This window comes from Mytilus galloprovincialis, chromosome 5 (genome assembly GCF_965363235.1).
Source record: "Mytilus galloprovincialis chromosome 5, xbMytGall1.hap1.1, whole genome shotgun sequence".
Classification (NCBI taxonomy): Eukaryota; Metazoa; Mollusca; class Bivalvia; order Mytilida; family Mytilidae; genus Mytilus; species Mytilus galloprovincialis.
In genome coordinates, this window is record NC_134842.1 from 30,920,016 (window position 1) to 30,934,800 (window position 14,785).

A 14,785-nucleotide genomic window follows, 5' to 3' on the forward strand; every position below is an offset into this window, starting at 1 on the left:
GCAATAAAAATGAGTTTTATAAATAGCTAATTGATATTTTTGGTTTGATTTGTAGGATGTTTTTGCTGATCTAGTTGATGATGATCATGAAGACATTGAATTAAAAACAATGGCTAATGAATATGTTAAAAAGGGTGGGAAAATTCTTGATCAAAAACCAAGTGTAAAATTAGCTGCAACTGACAACAAAAAATCCAGTGAAACATTGACTAATGGCAAACCTCCAAGTGATTCAGAAACTAAAAAACAGTTGGTTGATTCAGATGATAGTGGTTTGTCAGATGACAGTGATACTGAAAGTGAAAGTAGTAGTGATGACAATGCTAGTGACAGTGATTATGATACTTCAGAACTTTATAGAAAAGAAAAGGAAAGTAGAAAAAAAGAAAAAGCACAGACAAAAAAGGATGGTTTTGAAACAGTGCCAGTAGATTCAGGTAAGAAATTATGTATTGTATTTCTTCTGTATAGTCCCTGTAGTCCCCGTTCCCAATTATGTGGGTCTTAGGCTTAGCTCCTGCATCCCCAGGATATGGACTAAATTCAAGGAAGGTAGAGTCAATCTGGCTGGGCCCTTCTGATAAGTTCTGAGGGCCTGGGACTTTGCCCCTGGTGCCATGCTTCTTGCCTAAATGCAGATTGGCCTTGTACTTGGGATGGTGTGCCCTGTGGGGTAGGATTTCTCTTAGGCACTTTTGCATTATTTGTACAGCTGCATATTATCATGATTATAGTATGTCTATCCTTTTACATTTTGAATGATAGTCTGAATTATCATGGAATTTTAATCATAATTTTATAAACTTAACCTTTAATAGCACAGTGAAAGTAAGCTCTGTTTGTTCCAACTTAATGATGTTCTAGAGATTTAGAGTAATGTTGATGTAAAAAAAACATTTTTTTTTCCGCATTGTAAAGTAATGGAAGTCACCTTGTCAAAACAATTGTTATTTTACAATTGTAGAGGGCATAATCTTTATATTTTCTTATTATTTCTTCTTTCAATAGGCACAAAGTGAAAGTTAATTTTTGAAACCCTTTTAACTGACAAGTTGAGGTTTTGCATCTAAGTGGGAATTTTATGTTCCAGTTGGATAGAGAGACATAGATTCATACGTATATGCCTTTAAGTCAGTTCTTAAATCTGAAAAAGGGAATAAGGAAAAAGAAAATTTGTTCTGTAAAATTCTTTTTATGCCCCACTTATGATTTTCAGTCTGTGCGTCCATTCGTCACTCCGTATGTCTGTCCGGCTTCAGGTTAAAGTTTTTGGTCAAGGTAGTTTTTGATGAAGTTGAAGTCCAATAAAGTTGAAACTTAGTACACATGTTCCCTATGATATGATCTTTCTAATTTTAATTCCAAATTAGAGTTTTGATCCCAATTTCACAGTCCACTGAACATAGTGTGGGCATCTGTGTACTATGGACACACTCTTGTTAAAATTATTTTGAAATATGAAGCTACTTATTTTATAATAATTCTTCATTGTAGCAGCCAATATTCCAAAGTTGAATGCGGTAGGATTAGCTATTGGAGCTGCCATGGTAACATCAAGAAAGAGAAAACGTGATATAGTTGATGACGGATATCATAGGTAGGACACTAAGACAATCTTTTTAAGCCTTTTGAAAGTAGGAAATTTTTCCTAAAAATTTTTTTTTGTTTTTTTTGCCTTACCCCCTTTTCTCAATTCTTTATTGATATTATACATTACTTAACTTGTTGCTGTCAAACGAATGTTCTCAGTGATGGAAAAAGTGGTGGAATATATATTAGGAGATACTGTTTTGAGACAGTTTTTCAAAAAAAAATTGATATATTGGAACTATATTTTTGGTTGATTGTTAGCTACTCGTTTCACAATTTTTGATACTTCTTTTTTTTATAGCTGATAAATAAAAGTTAACTCTCTACATTCTTTACATGCTTCTGAAACAACTTATGTGAACCACTACTATATAGGTATATATATTTCAGGTTCATGTATGATGATGAAGGCCTTCCAGAATGGTTTGTGTCGGATGAATCAAAGCATACAAGAAGAGATTTACCTGTCACAAAGGTAAGTTATTCCATGTGTTCCTTCTCTCGGTACATATGTATCTTCGGCAATTTTAGTTTTGTGAAAGTTTCATTTTTGAAGAAAAAAATTTGGTTAGGCTGGTATTTTCAGTGGTATTCCCTTAGTGTGATCCTTTTGTGACATTGTAATGGAAAAGAAGTTATGTCACAAAACACTTACAGACACTTGAAAAAACACAAAGCACAGGAACAACACTTTTATTGAATGTCTTAACCCTTTCACCGATTGCTGCCCAGACAGAAGCTACTCTGAGACGATGGCTTCCCTGGCTATTATTGCTCAAGTGGGAGATCTTCATAATAAATGTCAATAAAAACTTGTTTGGAGTTTTATTCATGTTTTGATAATTTTTTCCTCATAAAATATTCAAATTTTCGGCATTATCTAGGTGAAATTCTCAAAATTCTGCTCTTTGACCCCAAATCGTAATTTTTTAACCCAAAACGGCAAACTTTTGAAAAATTTTATGAGGCTGTACAAATTCCTCACACTGAACGATGTCCATTCCAAGTGTTTTGTACATAAAACGACATTTTATGTCAAAAAAGTATACTAGTTTTGCTTCAATTCTTCCATATTCTTTCAAAAAAAATGTTCCCTCATTTCAAATTCTCGTAAATTCCGTAAATTTCGTCTGATTTTGACACGGTTTTCAACAAACAGAAGCGTCATGTTTACACTTTAATCCGGGTATTCATCAAAGAAAGATAACTCATGTTTGCACTGTTTTGAGCGGGAAACATAAAAGATGTATTCCGATCCCGGTAAAACGGGACTCATCGTCAGTTGTCTGAAGGGTGAATCCCGGTAAACCGGGACTCATCGGCGAAAGGGTTAATGTCATAGTCACAATGAGGCCTTCAACAAAGTGCAATGTCTCACTTCTCAATGCTAGTTCTAAACAGCTGGTGACTTCGGTTTATTCGATGGATGATATACCTACGGGAAGTCTGGAAATTGTTTATTACAAAAGTTGATATGGATGATGCATAAGTCAACATAACATAATGGTGTTTCAGTCTTAATTCCAATTGGAAATACAGAACCTTGTCAGAGACTTAAAGAAAACCATTTTGCCTTGTTCAGATATATGAAGATGTCCTGTCACTTTATAACCCACATTTCAGTCAGTGCTTACATTTCATATATCCAATATCTTGCTTCCTGAAAACTGCACCATATTTTCTTTTGACGACCAAATTATTTTTTAAGTACAAAATTTGGGAATGGAATGATATATGATGTAGCCATGAAGTAGTCATGGCAATTTAATTTTGAAAATTCTGACTGGTCACCAGGCTATGAAGGATGAATTTCAGGAACATAAAATGATATACTATTTGCATGTAAATGTATGATTGAAGGATGAAGTCCAGGGGTATAATATAACTACATGTAAATGTTTATGATTGAAGAATAACGTTCAGGGGTATAATATAACTACATGTAAATGTGTATGATTTTAGGATGAAGTTCAGGAGTATAAAATGAAGATGAAAGATATAGATGCCCGTCCTATCAAAAAAGTGGCAGAAGCCAAGGCTAGGAAAAAACAAAGGGTGAGTATAAGCTTTGACTATCATTTTTGTCGAGCCTGTGACTTTTGTCGCAGAAGGCTTGACATAGGGATAGTGATCCTCCACCTCCAAAAGCTTTATATTTTAGAAGGTTGACCCCATTTTCATGGTTCAGTGGTTATAGTTAAGTTTTTGTGTTTTGGTCTGTTTTTCTTATACTGTATGCAATAGGTTTACTATATTTAGTGTATGGAATGATTGTAAGGTGTACATGTCTAGCTAGCAGGTGTCATCTGACATTGTCCTCATTTTCATGGTTCATTGCTCAGTGTTAAGTTTTTGTGTTTTGATCTGTTCTTCTAACTATAAGCAATAGGTCCACTATATTTGTTGTATGAAAGGATTGTAAGCTGAACATGTCTGCCTGGCATGGTTCATCTGACCTTGACCTCATTTTTATGGTTCATTGGTCAACGATTTCCTCGGTTAAGTCTGTTATTTAAAAATTATAAGCAATAGGTCAACTATATTTAGTGAATGATTGCAAGGTGTACATGTATTTCTTGTTTGGTTTATATGACCTTGACCTCATTTTCTTCGATCATGTTAAGGTGATGTGATTGTTGTAGTAAAGCTTTATATTTAGAACTATCAACATAATATCAATGATTAGTAAAGAAGTCGAGACATTTCAGTGTGTGCACTCTTGTTTAAATTATTTAATTGTGGTTTTGAATTTATTGGGAAGGAAAATTTTATGTTGAACTTTACATAACTGGAAATTCTACAAAATTTGAAAATATTTTTTGGTGGGACTAGGTTATATTATTGATTGCTTTGTGTAGGTTGATTTATGAAAGTCTGTTTGACAGAAAAGAAAAAATTCTATCAAAAATATAAAGGGCTAAATACATTTCAGAAATAGTACAAATACTTTCAATATATTTGACCTATAATAGTTTAATGTTATAAAAGTTCCACAACCTTAAACCTTCATATCTTTGGACCCTTTCTTATTTAAGGAAACTTAAACATAGTGGACCTTAAAATGGCTTGTTATAATCTTACTTTAAACTAGACTATTGTTAAACCGAACCTCTATATATAAGACATTGTAATTTCAAACTCCAATCTTAATTGACTTAGTCATGTTAGTATTGTCAGTTTTTCTGCCAAAGATCATGATTCTCTATGGGCACTCTGACTTCTTCCACCATTAAAAACTGACCTCCATGATATAGCCAATAGGAAATCCAATAGGGCTGAAAATGGCATTAAAATCAATCAATCAGAAATTTCAATTCTAAATGTGAAATCCTTTTTATTGTTGATTGTAGGAAGGTAAACGGCTAGACAGAGCCAGGAAGAGAGCTGAAGCAGTCTCTGACACAGTAGATATCAATGAGAGGGACAAAATGCAGCAGATTAAACAGTAAGTTTATTATATATTGGCAAGACCTCAAGCTGTTACTGCCGTTTATCAGTACATGTCAACTCAAGGTTTTTAGCTCACATGTCACCACTTGGTGTCTGTTGTGGTTAAAACTTAATCACAAATCTTCTCTGAAACCACCAGGCCAATTTGAACCAAAAATGGCCTGAATGATCATAAGAGCGTCGTTTGTAAAGTTTGTGAATTTTTACTGCTTCTAACAAACGAACATGACTGCCATGGCTTATAATAAAACAGAAGGATAAAATACAAGAAGTGTCTCCTATCTTTTAAAATATAGCATGCATTATGCAGTATTCATTTTGTATTATTTTGTTAATGTTACTAGAACTACATGTCTACCAGGCTGAAAAGCCGGAAAAATTTGATGAGGTATGGGGAAAACTGAAACTGTATCTTGCACAGTTTAAAAATTGTACAGAGTTGTAAAACAACGACATTTTAAGTACTAAATGATAAAGAATGGTAAGCAGGAGTATTGTGGAGTATGGTGCACTAATAAGTTTTGATATTAAGTTGCATAAAATTGTGTCAAGCCTTTTTTGATAAAATAATAGAAATATATCGTTGAATGTGATGTTCTATCCTGGCTGCGTAAGGCCAAAATAAATAAATTGTGTGTTTCCTATTTCGCCTCTTGAAAAAATTAGGTAGGGTAGGTATGTAAAACATTTTATTCAACGAATTTATTTTTTCTCTCAAATGGTCGTGCAACATTGAGGATTATTCCAGCCGGTCTACCAATGCTAAGCTGAGGTTGATTTTGAGGGGTAATGCTCTGCACCTGCATCCTCTTTATTTAATACAAAAAAAAGATGTGTTTTTTGCTCTGAATTTGAGATTTGTCTAAATTTACTAATCAAATAAATTACAGATATAAATATGACATAATTTTTTTTTCCTTTTCTTGTATAAATTGTTAAGGGAACAGCTGGAGTAAATATCGAAGAATAAAAGTTGATATGGTGCCAGGGAAATAAAATTGAGAAAGGAAATGGGGAATGTGTTAAAGCGACAACAACCGACCATGGGAAAATTCATTATAATGTCTACTTCCTGAGGACAGCTTCTTTTTATGCCCCAGGCCTAAATTGAAATATTGTTTGTTTGCCCTTTTCCGACCCTATTTTTTGAAAAAGGGTAGGTAGGTAGGTAGGTAAAATATTTTATTTTTCTTTCCCAAAAAATAACTTTCCTTTTTTGTCATGGGTGGGCAGGTAGGTATAATATTTTATTTTATAAATACAAAATCTGCATGATATCATTTTTGTCTGTATTGCTTTTGTTTAAATATGCTTTTACTATTAAGTTTCTGGGACTATTGGTATAATGTAGAATGTGAAGTTAATTCATGTGCACTACTATTTTGTTTTCAAATATCAAAAATATAGGGCTGTGTGGCATATTTTCAACGTTTATATGCCTGGAACTTTTAAGAGTTTTAACTTGCACTAATATTCTGTACTACGTACCTTGTCAATGTTGTACGCTTACCTCGACCTAAAGGTTTATTAATATTATATATCTCCCCAGCATGGTTTGTAAAACAGCTGTACAATGTGCAATCTATAGCATGTTTTATTCCGATATTCTAACAATTTTATCAAAATTTGATAAAATACCAGAGATACCAGAGATATCATGATATCCATTATATCTGTTTAATAAAAAGAATATTTGACTAGAATATAAAGCCACTGCCCGGCAGTGCAATTCCCACCATCATCATCATGCAACCAGTTGGAAGAGCTAAAACTAACCATTTGTCTTATTTTACTTACAACTTCAGGCACTTGTCTCAGAGAAAAATTCTGAGACAAGTGCCTGTGCTTGCAACCCTAGAGTTTTTAAACTTTTGTGTGTGCCGGTGTTTCCAATGAAAATGCTACAAGACTTTAACACAAACGTATTTTACATGGCATTTATAAATGGTCTGTATGGAAAACTTGGCGAATTTACTGCCAATTATTCTCCACTTTACAGGCCTTTGGTTCATGTCAGATATCAATATTATGTCAAAGCTGGTCGAAGGCATCGTTAACATAATCATCCTGATATACGTATCACCAAAGGCCAACCCTACATAGGATACAACGTCTGTTTATAAAATATTTTGTACACACGTTAATAATTTTGTATTGGACAAACTTTTTTTATTGAAACCCTGCTCTTCAAATGATAAAGACACAGGGCAACCATTCATCATATCATGATTTCAAAACTTTCAACATCCATTTCAAACAAATGCTTTAAATCTCTTAATCCAAGTGTTCATGTCAAACGCTCACATGATACCAAACGGACTAAATCTTATGCAGGGAAGATAAAACCTGAGGATTCCGGTAAAAAAGTTTTGAGCGGGAAATACAAATATAAGATTTTCGGTAGGAACAAAAAAAATAAAATGAAATAAAATATTGCTGGTAAATACAAATAAAAGATTTTCAGTCAGAATGAATTTATAGGGTCGGTCGGTAAAGGGCACACAAATTATATTTTAATTTAAGCCCCACCTACGATAGTAGAAGGGCATCATGTTTTTCGGTGTGTGTGTGTCTCTTCGTCCTTTACGTACATCTGTCCCACTTCAGGTTAAAGTTTTTGGTCATGGTAGTTTGTGAAGAAGTTGAGGTCCAATCAACTTGAAACTTAGTACATGCGTTCCCTATGATATGATCTTTTTTAATTTTAATGCCAAATTAGAGTTTTGACCACAATTTCACGCGGCTGAACATAGAAAATGATAGTGCATCCTAAGCACAATTCTGTACAACATTCGCAAGAGCTTTTTTTTTTACAACAAAAGCTGAATTGATTTTACACATTTTACAGAGGTATGGTTGGGAAACTGGAAACACACAATTTATTTATTTTGGTGTAAGTTTCGTCTTTGTATAATAGGTTGACTATGTACATATCAGTACAAAGGATAAAGTAAGTTTTCAAGGTTGTCAGTCTATTTAAAAAAAAATAATAGGTGGACTATATAGGATCTATAGAACTTTGTATGTTGAACATTTCTGTTTGACAGTGATTTCCAGACCTTTAAATCATTTTCATGGGTCAATGCATTATTTACATATATCACATTGGTTTTAAAACTTATGCATGCTGTATTAAATAAAAATGTTTTTGAAATATATTGTAAAAGTAAACTTTCTGATCAATGTTTTATAAGTCCCCTACTGACGAAGTCAAAGGGGCAGGGTTGGCAAAGTATTACCCACCCGGGAATTCCCGGGCGGGAAAACCCGGGTTTTCCCGGGCTGGGCAATACTCCCAGAAATGGGTAATAGTGGGCATTACTGGGCAATATGATTTTTTGAGCTTATTTTAACACAAAATAGTAAAGATTTGTTACAGTTTCATAGTATAACAGCTAAATATATACTTTTTATACAGATAACCATTGACAGTCATTTCTAGAAAATTCAATTTTATTCTCTTCTCTATTAATTTTATATGCAGGCAGAATACAAGATTTGCACATTTAAAGATACCTTTTAATTACCAAGTATTGTTTCAATAATCCAAACTTTGAAAAATGCATTTTATTGCAGTGTTTAAGTGAATTGTTAATTTTTATTGTTATACATTCATATTGCTAAATAAACACCCTACAGGGTCATGCCATTAACACTTATAAAATTGAAAGGACTGATTATTGTTACACAAACAAATCTGTGTTCTAATCTGAATAATTACTTATTAATTAGTGACAGTACATATACATTACTTAAATGTGATGTTTCTTTAATACATGTGATTGTTAATTCTTAATAGGAGCTATATTCATTTGAAAAAAAAATGATTTATTTGCTTTCTATTTACAGTTTGTCAACTTAGACAAATGCTAAACAAACAAAATAGGGTATAAATATCTTATTAAATGTATTGCATTTGTGTTTATCACTGAATCCTCTTTAAAATTCAGACAAATATTTTATATTACCCAGTATTGCCCAGTATTACCCACTAAAACCCAGTAAAACCCGGGTTTTCCCAGTATTTCCCACTGGGCTGGGCAATACTCATAAAACCCGGGTTTTTGCCAACCCTGCAAAGGGGACTTTAGGTTTGCACTCTGTCCGTCTGTCTGTCTGTCCATCTGTCAGTCCGGTAAATCAGCTTTCCACACTTTCTTTCTTCATGCTTGAAGATATTGATTTAATATTTTGTGTATTACTTATGATCAAGTTCGAATTTTGTTCCAGTCTGATGATTTTGTACAGAGTAATGGGCCTTTGAGTTAGACAATTCACTAAAATAATACTTAAAGATATTGATTTGATAATTGGTATCTAGTTTTATCATGACAAGTTACAATTCAAGTTTGAATTTTGTTCTGGTCTGATGATTTTGTGCAGAGTTATGGTCCTTGGACTTAAAAATAAATTCACTGAAATAATCAGTTTTTTCAGCACTTTTTACGTAATGCTTGAAGATATTGATTTGAAAATTGGTATTAAGTTTTATCATGACATGTTAAAGATCAAGTTCGAATTTTGTTCTAGTCTAATGATTTTGTACAGAGTTGAAAATTGGTATTAAGTTTTATCATGACATGTTAAAGATCAAGTTCGAATTTTGTTCTGGTCTAATGATTTTGTACAGAGTTATGGTCCTTGGACTTAAAAAAATCATTTAGATAATCAGTTTTCAACACTTTTTTTCGTCATGCTTTAAGATATTGACTTGATATTTGTTATATAGTTTCACTATGAAAAGTTATAGATCAAGTAAGAGTTTTGTTTCAATACAATGATTTTTTAACTGGTAAGGGACTATGTATTGCCATGCATTACTCACAGAGTGCTAGTTTTTGAAATGTTGGAAATATCACAAACTTTGTAGAAATCCATGATTAGTTTAGTTTTTCCTCAATGGATTGAAAACAACCTGTTTTTGACTTTGATATTTGATATTTTGTTGGATTATATCTGTCATTTGTCTGTAGTAATAAAAGAAAAGAAAAATATGAAAAATATTGATTTTTGACAGATTTATAAACATGATAAATAAATATACATATTTAAACATTCCTGTTGATAAAAAAAATAAATCAATGAGCGATAAATAAATGTTCAACGTAATATATGAAAAACTATAAGTATAGTTTAATATGAGTATGAATGTCAACAAAAAGTTTTGAAAAGCATAGTTTAAAATTAGTGTTTACTGCATGCAAAATAAAGTATATTTTGAAACATAGCATTTTAAGTTTGACAATTAAGCACAATGCACTAGTACTGTGCAACAGTAACCTAATGATACAAGACATTTAAAAAAAGACAGCCAGACATCATAACAATAGACAATTGTTGATACATCAAACTATAACAAGTTCTCAAGTATTGTAGGATCAATGATAAAACAAATTTGTTCTCATATTTAACAGAAAATGAATGGCCATTTTGAGGATCACACTTCATAACATTAATAACTCTTTCCATTTTTACATTACTAAATTATCCAATTATTGATCATGTAAGAGCCATTATTGACGAAGGCTATGGCAACTTTGGACTTTAAACCTAAGCTAATTGACAATCTTCATTGGATTATTGCCTAAGATATTGATATTCTATAATTAATAAATGACCTAATCCTATTCCAAATATTCATATCAGATTCCTAAATTGGTTAATGTGACAAAATTGATTATTGGTACATGTATTAAGCATGTTATTTATAAGAGATCGTAATTGCAATGAGTTGAGGAGGGTTGTTTGAAGGCAAAAAATATTTGCAGTTTTTATTACTTTTATTTATATATTTTAGAAAACATGTGTAGTATTTTATAGTTAAGATTTTGCATAAACATCTTGTAACTTGGTGAATGTCTTTTTAAGACAAACAAGATGCAGTATAGATTCACATATTAGATATACCCAAGTGATAATTTGTCTTAAAGTGAAACTGATGTAATGTTAGCACTTCTATCTTCACACATTAGGCACAAGGTTGTATAATGATGTAAACAATGAGTGCTCTCTTTTAGAGATGACTTAAAAATCAAGGTTGTATGCATAAAGATGATATAGAGAGTTAAAATTACTATGCCATTGCTTAATTAACAAGTCTTGGTTCCAAACTAAAACCGGAGAAAACACATCTGAGTTTAAAGAGGAAACCACTGATCTACAACAAAAGCACCCCCAACATACTGACTTAAATATAAACAGACTATTTAATAACAGCTGCCAAATACATGTAACATTCATTATTTTTGTTGCAGAATCTACAAGAAAGCAGGCTTATTATCAACCAAAAAGAAAGAAATTAAATATGTGGTGGCTAAAAAAGGAATGGGTAAACGAGCAGCTCGTCCATCTGGTCATAAAGGCCCATATAAAGTGGTAGATCCAAGAATGAAATCAGATAATAAAAGACAGAAAGCACAAGATAGAAAGAAAGGTGGAGGAAAAGGGAGAAAGAAAAAATAAATATTTATATCAATCTAGTACTTTTCATATTTTTTATATTGAATATCACACTTAAAATCATTAGATGCTGTCCATATTCCATATTGATTTTCTTTTTCAAAAACACTTATTTTGGGATCTTGTTTTTTTCAAATAAGTAAGTACCAGTAGATGTTGTTAACTTCCGAAGACCACTGTCCATCACAGTCACTACATTTTACGATGCAGTATTCCGCACTAGGTAATGATTGATACCATTTATAGGTCAGTTTGAAAAGAACACTCCTTACCCAATGTGAAAAGTAGGGGGGGGGGAGAAGACATCTAGTTCTTCAATTAATAGGGTAATGTTAAAAAAAATATTTGTCATTTAAATAAAACAGGACAAAAGCAACACAAGTGCTACATTCTACAGACTTAATATAAAAATATGTGGTATGATTAGTTATAATCAGATGATAAGTAGGGGTTGAAATTTGGACTTCTTTTACTTTAAGGGTCCCCAAACTTTAGAGTAAGAGTTCATTCATGGTTTTGGTTAGGTTAGGGGATGTTTTAGGTTAGGGTTAGGTTTTAGTGTTAGGTTTTGGTATGGGTTAGGGTAAGGTTTGGTGTTCAGGGTAGTTTAGTATAGCTCTATGTGGGTTGGGACCCCTAAAGAAAAAGAATGCCCGAAATTTGCGCTGGTCTGATGGTGTAAGTCCAGAAGAATTTGCATCAGACCAGTAGATTTTGTCAGCAGGTGGTCCGGTGGACCAGTACAAAATTGTTGATAAAAATCACTGACTGCAATCACAATGGAAAGAATTGTATAAGATGTGAAAAATTTGCAGTGACAGGACTAGATAAGAAATGTTTTTGTAACGGGATCTTCGTATTTTAAGTTTAATTCTTTTCTTGCTCATGAACAATCAGAACAGCAAAAAAATCCACGGAAATAAAGAAGAGGAATGCACCAGAGGAATTAAAGGCAGGGAAAATCATTCAGACTTTAAATCAAAACATTTTCAAAAGGTTGGTGAACATATTAAGAAATGTACATGCTATTGCTAAGTATAGACGCCTGTTCACAGATTTTCTTTGGATGTGTGAACTTGATGATATGAAAGGTGTAAATATTGGACCGGCATACGTTAATGACAAGCAAGTTATAACTTTTGTTAATTTCATTGCAAAAGTGGAATGTCAAAAGTTTTAAATTAGTCCTAAATTAATATTTTGTTGGTTTCCCCAATCCCAACCCTGCCAAGCAAGGTGTGGGTAGCTATATAGGTAGGTAGGGAAATAATTTTATTTTTTCAAAAGCGTAAATAATATCGTACGATGCAGCAAGCCTGAATATGAGAAATGAATAAAATAATTTTCTACTTAGTTTTGACAATAATTTTTTATGAGTAGCACTGTTTTTGCAGGGGCAGTTGGGATTGAGGAAACAAACAATATTTATTGTAGGCCTTATATAAATGAAAGTAATTTTATAAACAATAAGTCTATTTTAGTGAGGTGAGTGTTAAGAGCCAATGCGTTTTTCCTACATGTTGGTATCTTCAACATTTTTTCAAGTGGCAAAACTCTGTCACAACAAGGTTAAGGTATTAACAAATGTTACTAGAATAGTTTTTTAAGATCCTACAAAGATCATCTCCTGTTGATTGGGTGGCATAAGTTCTACATAGTTACAATTGAAATCACTTTTGGCAAATCATAAGTTCATCTTCTCTTTTTCTAGGCATGCCTATCCAAAACTTTATAAAACTGTTTTAATGGGTTCCTCCTTTTTGTCTTATATTTTTACTGATTTGAACTTATTCTTGGTCCTTTATGTTTTGAGTTTGTAAGGGATCAAAAACCATTGCACTGAAACCAGATTTTGAGAAAGTTGGGGCACCAGGACAAGACAATGTTAGAATTTGGATTTGTAAATATATTATTAAACATTTATGTAGCTACAGGATGTGTCAAAAGGAGCATATAAAGATTGCAATGGTTTTTAATTACCTAAAACCTAATTGTTTGCCATGAACATCGTAATAGATTAATACATAAACGAGGTTGCACTCTCTGAAATGTCTCGCCTGTCAAACTCCTGGTTGATTTATGTCGAATATGAAGGGTTTACAACAAGTATCAAATACAGTTAACATTATCTATGACCAATGTTATTGAGAACAAGGTCAGGTGAACGATGTCCTACAAACATGTGCACATATCATACAATCATTTCATTTTCTAAATGTAGTGGTCCTGTAGCTTATAATACTGGAGTAACAGCTCAAACCCAAAATACTTGACTTGACATTGACCAATGAACCGTGTAAATGAGGTCAAGGTCAAGTGAACCCTATCAGACAGACCTACACTCATTAAAATCATGTCATTCACGGTCACCAAATACAATTCATCAGTTACTCAAAATTTGATAAACTGACAAAACCATGAGAAGACAGCATTAACCAATGAACCATATATGTAACAAATGAAGTCAAGATCATATTCCTTCTATACCAGTCGGACAAGAACACTTTTTAATCATTCCATACATCAAATATATCTGCCATATTGATTAGAGTTTTTGATATAAAATTAAGACAAAGGCACAAAAATTCAACCTTGTTGAATCAGACATGAGAATAAGGTCAAGGTCAGATAAAACATGCCAGCCGGACATGTACACCTTACAATCATTCAAACACCACATATAGTGACCCTATTGGTTTTTCTAAGATATAAAACAAACCATAAACTAAACAATGTCCAATAAACCACGACAATAAGATAAATTGTCAGATGAAACCTGTCAGTCGGACATTTAAACTTTACAGTTCTTCCATACACCAAATATAGTTCTATTTCTTATAGTACATGAGATACTTGACCACGAAAACATAACTTTGATCACTGATCCATGAAATGATGTTGACAGGCATGTAGACTTTGCAAATAACCCATATATACCAATTGTTTTTCCATTCGTTTGACGTTTTTAGCTTTTAATTTTCAATTTGTTTAAGGGCTTTTGGTTTTTAATTTTCCTTGAGTTCGGTAGTTTTATTATTCTACTTTCTACCAGATAAAGTTATCCTATTACTCATAAAAAGAGGTTTTCATATGACAAAAAAAAACTGTTAATTTTTTAAGCAGTAAACCATGAAAACGATGTCAAGGACAATAGACATATGACAGACAGACATGTCATTACATAAAAGGTAAATCAGTATACAAGGTATGAAATTCCGGGTCTTCCACCGTTCGGAATATTAAGCTTTGCACAAAAGCATGCCCTATATTACACAAATTGTTGATG

General features: G+C 32.6%; 1 protein-coding gene across 2 annotated transcripts in view; it reads left to right on the forward strand.

Moving 5' to 3' along the window:
• Positions 1–11,519, forward strand: part of LOC143075587 (pre-rRNA 2'-O-ribose RNA methyltransferase FTSJ3-like) — a 36,126-nt gene extending 24,607 nt beyond the window's left edge. Inside the window, exons 13-18 of one of the 2 annotated variants that reach the window (XM_076251050.1) lie at positions 56–437; positions 1,495–1,597; positions 1,981–2,065; positions 3,553–3,645; positions 4,941–5,035; positions 11,295–11,519. In XM_076251050.1, coding sequence (XP_076107165.1) covers positions 56–437; positions 1,495–1,597; positions 1,981–2,065; positions 3,553–3,645; positions 4,941–5,035; positions 11,295–11,502 — 966 coding nt within the window. In that variant the 3' untranslated portion in view covers positions 11,503–11,519. The remainder of the gene's footprint in view (positions 1–55; positions 438–1,494; positions 1,598–1,980; positions 2,066–3,552; positions 3,646–4,940; positions 5,036–11,294) is intronic. The other variant, XM_076251051.1, reaches the window with a different exon arrangement.
• Positions 11,520–14,785: the final 3,266 nt, after the last annotated feature.